Raw genomic sequence first — 10,510 nt, forward strand, 5'->3', positions numbered from 1 at the left:
CTCTATAGATGTGAGGTTTTAACTTAAAAGGTCTCGGGGCAATAAGGAGTGGACTACCTATATTTAAACTATATATTATTTTTGTGTCCACCGTTGTGGGATTTACACATCATGACTTGTATTGAGCCACCTACACTAACAATGTCCACCTTGGCGAGATCCAAGTCAAGGTAACCAACCCGTTCACAACACAAGCACTTTTCAAGAGTGAGCCCTCGCAACTCCACCTCTTCTGACAAGGATTTTCTTAAGATTCACTAGGAGCCCTTACACCACCTACGACTAGGATTTTCTTGAGCCTTGTTAGGAGTGCTTGCTCCACTTAGTTAGTCGCCACTAGGATTTCATTGATCATTTGCTCCACTAGCCCTTGCTATACTAGCCCACTCCACCTTTCTCTGTCAGTCTAATAATTTGCTTAAGTCGCCTCCTTGAACTGTCAATGGCCCCACCTTGAACCAAGTACATCTTATCCAAACCTGGCTCGGATACCAATTGTTGTACCAATGGGCCCAATAGGAGTCCACTACCTATAAAAGTCATGCACCGATATTGTCCCTACCTTAACCACCTAGATCTAATCCTTGCGTTGGGTTAGACACAATGGACCTCTAGGGGTGGGGTTTTAACTTAAAAGGTCTTGTGCAATTAGGAGTGGACTACCTATATTTAAATTGTAGATTATTGCTGTATCCTCCGATATGAGATTTACTCATCATGGCTTATATCGTGCCACTTACACCAACACCTTGTGCTAGCATTAAGCTTCATATAGTTGATACAAACCCGTCACCAACCTTGTAGGCACAAGTTCATTATTGTCATTCTTTACCAAATTGATGTCGTACTTCTTTGGAACAGCTTGAACCGGACTAACCCACTTATTGTCGGATATGGGGTAGATAATGCTCACAGGACTTCCTTGTGCACCACCTCCTTCATGTTAAGGTTGAGCCTTCTTTGATTCTCCCTTGTGAGCTTGAAATTGTCTTCCATGAGTATCCTACGCATAAACATTGTTGGACTAATCCCCTTAATGTCGGCTATAGTCCAAGCTATGGTGGTTTTGTGCTCTCTTTGAACTCGTGATAACTTCCTTTCTTCGTCTTCGCTTAAATCTGAAGCTATAACAACTGGAAAAGTGTCAAAATCACCAAGACAAACATATTTAAGATGATCGGGAAAAGGTTTTAATTCAAGAATAGGAGAATCTTCAATGGATGGCACAAGCTTGGAATGGGACAAGGAGAGAGGCTCATAGGTAGGGCGCCATCTCTCTTTCACATAAGGGGCGGCATTTAGCAAGGCATGCCATTGGGAAATTGGACTTTCATGATCATCATCTTTTGCCTTGGACTAGACATGCTTCCAATGGATCTTGAATGCCTCGAATGTTTCTTGCACAAAACCTTTAACTACATTAATCCAAAAACAATCATCACTATCATTAGGGAGTGTGAGGGCATCCATCACTTGGAATTCAATTTTATTTTCAAGAATGTTCATGGTGATTTTCCTTCCCACAAGTGAATCATTGTCTTTGTCGTTCTCAAGAATAGGCGGCGGTCAAGCAAAATAGGATGCTCTCTTGGATATTTGAACTTTTTCCATCTCTAACACAATAAAACCCGCGAGGAAGTATGAACCATTGACTTGCACAATTACATCTTCCACAATACCCATTGGATATTTGATGGAGCAATTCGCTAACTGCAATGTAACATATGCTTGTTGGAGCTCGCCTATATTAAGCTTTTCATAAATGAAATATGGCATGAGATTGACCGCGAATCCAAGATTCAACAAACACTTTTTGAACCGCATATCATCAATAGTGCATGGAATAGTAAAACTTCCTCCATCCTTGAGCTTTGGTAGAAACTTTCTTTCGATCACCGCACTAACTTCTTCATTTAGTTTGTAACATCCCGACCCAAATTATAATTATTCATTAATTTAATTAAATTAGTTAATATTGAAATTACAATTTTGCCCCTGTGGTAGGGGTATTTTGGTCACTTTTTAATCCTAAAGGATTTTGGGGAAGTGACTGGTACCATTACGTACATCGTATGGAGATGAGTCCATAGACACGTAGTGGGCTCAAATCGGAGTTGTAATGAAAAAGTTACGATCAAAACAAACGTAGTGGCAAAATCGTAAATATTTCAAAAAGGGTTTAATAAAAAATCTGAAATCCCTCATTTCTCTCTCTCTCTCTCTTTCTCTTTCTCCCTCACATGCAACCCCCCCTACCCCGACTGTAACAGCAGCGACAGTTTTACCGTCGTCACCGCCGCCACACGCTTGGTACCGGTCCCAAAAGGACCAACTCCTCTGCATCTACCAGCCCCATCCCTTTGCCACCGTGATCCGCTGCCCAGGTCGCCGGAAAAACAAGATATACTGCCAGTTTTTACGTAAACTTTCTGACGCTCGTTCGGACGTTTCTGGATACCAATTTCTTCGAACTAGGTATGCTTTTTCATCCTCTCAATGTGTTCTAGATGCTGGTTGGGTTGTTTAGGATCAATTTCTACATTTTGAGTGTCAAATAAGCGATAGAAGTTTTGGTCAGTTTTGGCCCTTGATTTTGGCCATCTCCGGCCACTTTTTGGGGTTGGTCCAAGAACAAAAGTTGCTCCACTCAATGTCTTGATCATGTAGGTATAAGTCTTGACCGATGATTTCAATATTTTCTGATCGTCGGAATCACTTTGGACACTCACGCGCTACTGGAGCGTGGGCACTGTTTATGTGTCCCTCTTTGTTCTAAAATGATCCCCATGTCGTCCCGAGCACGACGGTATACTCATATTTGAATTTGGTTATCATTTGACTATCGATCAGATATCGCATATTAGGCTTTATTCGGGTTCGATAGGTTCGGACCGTTGGATCGACTTCATTTCAATATATGTTGATCTAGGCATCTCTATGATTGTGTAGGAATTCGCGATCGTGAATCGGAGCCTCGGATGTTCCGACTCAATAACTTAAAAGTTTGCGTTAAATGATAACCGTCTGATCATGCGATCGTGATTGATTCGATCGTTCAATTCGGACCAAACTTGCAGGACATGCTTATTAAACCTTGTTGAACCCATAGGAACTTTCGAATCAGAAATTGGAGGTCATAGGCCCCGTGGGCCCAGTTGACCCATTATGGAAAGTTTGACCGCCCTATTGACCGAGTGTCTTCTGAGGCTATCCCATCATCTGAAACATGTAGTTGGACTTTAGGACTCGTACACTTGCTTGAAATTCGGGAAAACTAGGATTTTATTTAAAGTTCTCGTTCGAAGTGCTTTATGTTAATGTAGTGCTCGTGTTTATAAATAGGTACTCTGGGTACTCGCACGCAGCAGGCGGGACCCTCTCAGGGTCCAGCAGCGTGAGACTACTTGTGAGTGGACTTTGTTTTCAAATGATATGCATTATTTTATGATGGAAAAACTATGCATATGGATTTATTGATGTATTGAATTTCTTATATATAATTAATTGTTGGAACTTGATATTTTCGTAAAGTAATTGCAATAGATTCGAGTTTTAACGTATTTGAGTATCTTGAGTATATATATACATGGATTTTGAGAAATTGCTATCTATGCCTAGTTATGTGTGGGGTACGTGGGGTGTTGGTAAGAAGATTATGGAAATAGAGTGGACTGTGATTATGTCAATTTGAGATACTTGGATATGTGGGAACCCGGGCACCCTTGACGGGGTGTTTCGTAGACCCTTAGCGGGGTTAGTCTGCGCACGTAAGACTTGTCATAGGCGTACGAGTATTAAAGATTCTGTTGTACGTGCTGGTGAGCTTAGTTCCAGTTGGACGGCTTGTTTCCTAGCCACATGGTCAATTGAGAATTCTTCCATGTGGACTAGTCAAACAATCCCCTGTTGGATTGTTTCCCCGGTACAAACTTGGTGGTGTAATACTTTTATATATTTATATATCTATTATATTATATATACCTATATGTATACCTATTCATTCGTTCTTGTTTATCGGTGAGGATACTTCCTCGCTCACCTTGCCAATGGGCATGCGTTTCAAGAGAGTGGTTTGGAAAAATGGTTTTATATGGGATGGGTATTTGGACATCTTGATGAGAATTGGATTTCACCATGGTTTAATGTGGCTTTATGTATGTATATATTTACAATGGTTTGAATGCATATGATTTCAGCATTGTTTTCTAAAGGGTGGGGTTATACTATGTTGTTTTCATTGGTGAACTAAACTTTGTTTTTGTCCACTCACACTTTTCTGTTTTGCGCTCCCTAAACAGTAGTTGACTGAGTTGAGTGGCAAAGTCGAGCCGGAACTTCCGAGCCCCGACTTCCTATAGGGCAATCTTTATTTATCTTTACGTATGTTGAACTTCGTTTTGTTCGTAAACTGAATTCTGTTAGATATGCTCTGTTCTCGCCCGTGTTAGGGTTTGATTGTAAGGCCGGAGGCCTTTGATGTAAAATGCTTGATTGTATCTGATGTATGCTGCCTGTTGAGATATATTAATTGTGTTTTTAACAGGTTGAGAAATTTTGGTAAAGTCCATTTTTCAAGGGAGACTCTGTCGAATTCGGCAGAAAGTCTCGTGTCTTAGTAAGTGGGCCCGGCATCGGTTTGATGCCGGAACTTTCACAGGATTCGTCCCGGATTCCAAGGAATTCGGGGCGGGTCCTATCACAATTTGACTTGCTCAAATTGTTTATACTTGACTTTGTTGGCAAATCACTCCTTCATAAGATTTGAAAAACTCAGAAGCTTCTTGATTGCTTCTAAAAGAGGAATGTCAATTTAAATCCTTTTAAGCTTTTCAAAGAAACCTTTCCATTGTTGATCCTTTTTTATCAGAGACAGGCGAGATGGAAATGGAGGTCTAGGGCATGGTCGGTGTGTTGCTTATGTTTTGGTTAAAATATGGACTTTGATTTCTTGGTGGAAGTCACGACATCATCATGGTTGGAAGGCCAACCATGTCATCTTTCTTCCTTCTCATTCGTGGCGTTACCCACCTTGTTATCTATCTATCTTCCACTCGATAATGTAGTAACGGCCTTGCATTGCTTTATGTTTCTTAGGTCGAGTTTGACTTTTCTTGGAAACTTCCCCTTCTTCCTTTCACTTAGAGTGCTTGCAATTTGGCCCACTTGAGCTTCAAGAAACACAATCCAAATTAAAGGTATTATGCAATTAGAAACCCATATAAGAAACACAATCCAAATTAAAGGTATTATGCAATTCACAATTCATAATCACCATGAGCAAATACAAAACCAGACAACCTAGCATCCCTCTCCTCTGTGAGAGCTCCCTCACCGTCCCTGGTGATCCACACTAAGCTTGGTCTTAGCTGTTGCTTGTCAACCCATCTCCAGCGTATTAGTTCCTCAACTCCTAACTCAGCTCCAACGCCTTTAATTTGCCAAATCTCATCCCACCTCCATTGCTTTCAAGTTCCTTAGATCCTGACCCATCTCCATCGCATTTAGTCCCTCAAATCTCAAACAAATTTGCTTATGTCTGTTTCATTTACTCTTTACAAATCTCAAACAAATCTGCTTATGTCTGTTTCATTTACTCTTTACACCCACCCACAGTTCTAATTAATCCATCCCTGGACATTTAGTCATGTTCCCCCACCTTGTACCAGGACTCAATACCTACGAAATTGTGTCAGTCAAAGTACTTAATGGTTTTGCACTTCTTGAGCCCTGGTCAGAGTTATTTCCTTGGCATTTGAAGGCCTACAGTCATGAATGCAAGGCAGCAACCTCGGATCCTAGGTTCTTTAAACTGCATACCAGGATACACCATTAACTCCTTGCCAACTACCATACCAAACTCATTATTAGCCAATCCCATCAGCTCCTTAAATCCCTCGCTTTACCTCATAGCTATTTCCATCGCAATAACAATCAATATTTTCAAATCACATGCCCATCTAAGAGCAATCAAGCTACTTCTTTTCATCTTGAACCCACTAGAGCACTTATCCCACTCAAACATGGCAGGACACAACACAGAGGAACTGACAATCCAACTTGAGGAATCTTTGGGCATCTCCTCACAGGAAAATGGTCCAAAGCTGATTGGTGCGGTAATAGCAAACAAGATGCCCAATCGTGGGGCTATCAAAAACATCCTGAAAACAGCATGGCAAGAGTTCAGAGAAGCAAAGATCACCTGGATACGTGAGAACCTGTTTGCCATCTCTATCCAGGATGAGGACATGGCAAGGAAGATCCTGGAGCGTGGCCCATGGTCTGTCATGCATCACTGCTTCTCGGTTAGAAGATGGCCATTGGAGCTAGCGGTGAAAGAAATTGATACCCATCTGGTCCCTTTTTGGGTACAGGTTCAAGGAATTCCCTTGAATCTATGCACCGAGGATAATGCTATGAAGATTGGGAGGAAAATTGGAGATCTGGTGGAATATGAGAACCCCAGCCAAGCCAGAGGTTTCCTGCGCCTCATAGTTGAAATAGACACCACCCAGCCCCTTCCAGCGGGCTTCTGGCTCCCTCGCAGTGATGGCTCTGAAACCTGGGCAGAACTGCAGTACGAGCGTCTATCTGATTTCTGCTATAACTGTGGTAGACTTGGGCACTGCAACACTGAATGCCCACAAGAGAAAGCGAAGGAGGGAGCTGCGGGATATGGTACCTGGACAAGAGCCAGAGTTATCAGAGAGCTGTATGAACAACCCAAACCCATATCGGCGCCGCAAGGTGAGCGAAGGGCGGCAGCAACACCAAATCAGAGACGAACTAATGGAACCAGGCGCGTGAGATCAGGAAGGAAATAGCCTCTGAAAGCTGAGACCAAACCAGCGAGCTGACAGGTCCTCTCAGGACACGCGGCCCAAGAATCTAGTTGTTGCTAACAGATGGGACTCACGAGGTAACTCAGGCCGATGGAGACACAACAAATCAGCTCCTCCTGAGTAACTCTGTAAATCCCTCGAGCCACACATTCATGGCAGGCGAGAATCAAGGAGCAACAAATCAGATGTTGGAAAATGCAATAGAAAGAAGATACAATAGCACGATAACTTTAGAAGAAATTAACTTGCCCTCAGAATTTATTAGGCCTGCAGGCAGGAAGGGGCCCATTTCGGAAGAAGAGAGAATGGAATTACTGAAGGCCCAAATCACAAAGGGAGCCTCTTTTATAACTGACTGGACCAGACCAGGCCCAAGCCACAGAGAAGACAGGATTGATGATGGGCCTTTTGGAAGAGAGCTGCAACTAGAACCTGTGTTCTCAAATCCTTTTAGACCACGGCTAAAGCAAAATACCCCCATACTAGTGGGTCAGATAAACAATATGTTTACTAGCATGGGGCTTAAAAGAAGTGCTGAAATGGAAGAGGTTGGCAATTTCAAATCTCCTGATAAGAAGGCAAAATGTTCCCAGCATGAAGAAAGCTCGGGGTTGTCAAAAAGAAGGACAGTTAAGCCCTATGGAAAAGCAAAGTGCAGGAGAGGTCAGGCCTTGAGAAGAAATCTATTTTCGGAGGAAAGCCTTCAGGAGGTCAAGGTTACAGAAACTAAAGATTGGAGGAGGGTGAGAGAACAAACAACAGATGAAGTGGGAGGAGACTCCCAGGGCGGTGGTGGCTGGCCTGAAACAGCCGCACGGGAGCCATGAGTTACCTCCTCTGGAATTGTCAGGGGCTAGGGACTGCCTGACAGTTCGAGCCCTTCATGGGTTTATAAAAAAACATAGACCCTTTGCTGTATTCTTAATGGAAACAAAAATGCAGAACAGCAGAATTGACCGTGTTAGACGCAGAATGGGCTTCCAAAATAGTTATAATGTCCCCCCAAATGGTTTAGCAGGTGGGCTTAGCCTTTGGTGGGATGAGTCTGTAAATGTGGATGTTGTTTTTAGTTCTGAAAATCTGATTGACACTAAGATGCATGCTTTAAGCGATGGTTCTTGCTTTTGTGTGTCTTGGATTTACGGCACGCCATACAGAGAGCAAAAACTAGCCTTTTGGGGGTGGATGGGATCGCAGCTCCGTGCAACAAGTGATCCTTGGCTCTGTGGGGGGGATATGAATGAGTTCATATGGCATTTTGAAAAGGCTGGGGGGGCTGCTGTTGCCCACTCAAGACCCCGATATTTTCTTGAGTTTGCTACGAAGGCCGAGCTTGTTGACTTGGGATTTAGAGGTCCGAGTTTCACTTGGAGAGGCACAAGGAACACACACTTTGTGCAAGAAACAATCGACCGGGGACTAGTAAATGCAGCTTGGCAAACTCGATGGCCAGACACCACGGTTTTACACTGTCCAGTAATTGGTTCAGATCATTGCCCTATTTTTATCTCAACGACTCAAAATGGAAAGTTTGGTAAAAGACAATTTAAGTTCGAACCCTCATGGGCGGATGATCCAGAATGTAGAGATGTCATTGAGAGGGCGTGGAGTAGTAGCCTCAACGGTCCATGGATGTCTCAATGGCGGAAGAATTGTTAAGCTCATAATTTCATACATATACATGCCCAAATTTACTTACTTCTTTTGCTTAGTTTCCTAGATTTCTATGTTATTTGCCTCTCTTTGTGTGTTTTGTAGGCAAAAAGAGCAAGAGAGCATAATTCATGCAATTCAAGCATGTTAAGGCCTAATTTGGATGAATCGATGAAGAGCTTAAAGATAAACTCATTTTGGCTACAGCCCCCTGCCAGTCCAGTTTCGTAGGTCATATTGAAAGCTTTGTTTCAGTAATCTACATAGCTCGGATGAGGCAATATTCTTCATGAAAGTTGTTCCAATGGGTGTATACTATAACATATCCAAAATTCAGCCCCATTGGATAAATATGGAGTCTGTTACCTAGCAAACACAGAACCATGCTCAGGATGGATTTTGTCAGCGAACAAAAACGAGTTAGCAATTTGTTTTGGCCTTAACTTCTTCATCCGAGCTTGGATTGGGCCAATACTTGTGTGGTTGGATCAGACACATTCTGAACTTCAATTTGGAGTGCTTAAAGTCGTCATTTGCTTAAGAGAAGCCCAATTTGTAAGCCCTTGAAGTTGTTGGTCATGCTGACCTCAGGATGAGCTATTGTTTCTGGTTGGAAGCTTGGTCATGGTGACATGAAGATGAGCTAGGGCTGCTGGTGGGATTTATTGGTGAAGTGCATCAACCAATTCTGATTTTCTAATACAAGTGCATCAACCAATTCAAATTTTCTAATACAAGTGCATCAACCAATTCAAGATTTTATAATACAAGTGTTGTATGCATTAGCCATATTGAATTCAGATTTTCACTTCCCCTAGGCCTATAAATAGGGATGTTCTCTAAGCTTGAAAACACACCCCAAGGGGGGGAGCTCTCAAACACTTCTCTAGAGCTCCCTTCCCTTCTCTCCCTCAAATTCTCTTAATTTTGCTTTCTAGTTCTCAATTCTAGCTTTCCTTTTGCTTCTTAGTTGTAATTTATTTTTCTTTGTAATGTAAATTCTTTTCTTAAGTTTTCAAGTTTAATTAGTTTCCAAGTTTCAATTATGGTTCATGTTCTTATTCATTATGTTTATAAGTTAATATGCTAGTTTGAATGATTGATCACCATTTAGGCTTGCATGTTAGCTATCTTGGTTCGACAACAGGGATTAGATACATGCTTGGTTGTTTAAATTGTTCTTCTATGCTTAATGGGTTCCTAATGCTTAATTTTAGGTTAGACAACAAATGATCAAATTAGGGAATTAGGAACACAAGGTTATGACCACACACCATGGCTTAATCATACTTTAGCTAGAATCAATCCATTAATCTAATTGAACTTGGGAACTTATTTGCTTGAGGTATTTCCTTTTTCTTGTTTTATTTATTTCCTTTTTTCATTTCTGTTTTGTGTCGGAGAAATGAATGGGATCATTCAATCACCAATCCTCGTGGGATCGACCTCGCACTTACATACGCTATACTACCGAACGGCTCGTGCACTTGCGAGTATCACAAGTTGAAGATGCAACTGAATCCATTTTGGTGCAGCTGTATCTACACAACAAGAATCTGCATACATGTCGAAACCTTCTTACAGAATGGAGTAAAAGGAAATTCAAGAATAGCAAGATCGAAATTGACTGTCTGATGGACCAACTAAACTTCATGCAACACAGCTAGGGGTGGGCATTGGAACCGTAAAACCGCAAAACCGAACCAAACCAATCCGAAAAAAACCGAAAAAAACCGTGTTGACCGGAAAAGTAAAAAACCGAGTCCAATCCAAACCGAACCGGTTCAGACCGGTTTCGGTTCCGGTTTTTCACCCTAATGAACCGGTCCAATCCGAACCGGTCCAATAGAATTAATTTTTATATATTTATATATTATATATATATTTGTGTTTAAAATATCAAATTTTTTTAGGCCCAAACCCAACTATTTCATTATACCAACAAAAAGCCCAAATTTCCCAAGTCCATTGCCCAAGTCCAACAAGCCATATTTTAATATCCTAATCCTATCAAATCT

At 41.8% G+C, this 10,510-nt stretch overlaps 2 protein-coding genes across 2 annotated transcripts; both read left to right on the top strand.

The window, feature by feature from the left end:
- The first annotated feature begins 6,020 nt into the window (after positions 1 to 6,020).
- On the top strand, positions 6,021 to 6,821 carry LOC110749532 (uncharacterized). The gene has a single exon (XM_021949643.1). It carries the CDS (start codon positions 6,021 to 6,023, stop codon positions 6,819 to 6,821), a length of 801 nt encoding a protein of 266 aa, XP_021805335.1.
- A 954-nt stretch (positions 6,822 to 7,775) lies between these two features.
- On the top strand, positions 7,776 to 8,498 carry LOC148297486 (uncharacterized). Its single transcript, XM_088247249.1, has one exon. It carries the CDS (start codon positions 7,776 to 7,778, stop codon positions 8,496 to 8,498), a length of 723 nt encoding a protein of 240 aa, XP_088103375.1.
- The last annotated feature ends 2,012 nt before the right edge of the window (positions 8,499 to 10,510 follow it).

Source organism: Prunus avium, chromosome 1, assembly GCF_965620075.1.
Source record: "Prunus avium chromosome 1, drPruAviu1.hap1.1, whole genome shotgun sequence".
NCBI classification, from domain to species: domain Eukaryota; kingdom Viridiplantae; phylum Streptophyta; class Magnoliopsida; order Rosales; family Rosaceae; genus Prunus; species Prunus avium.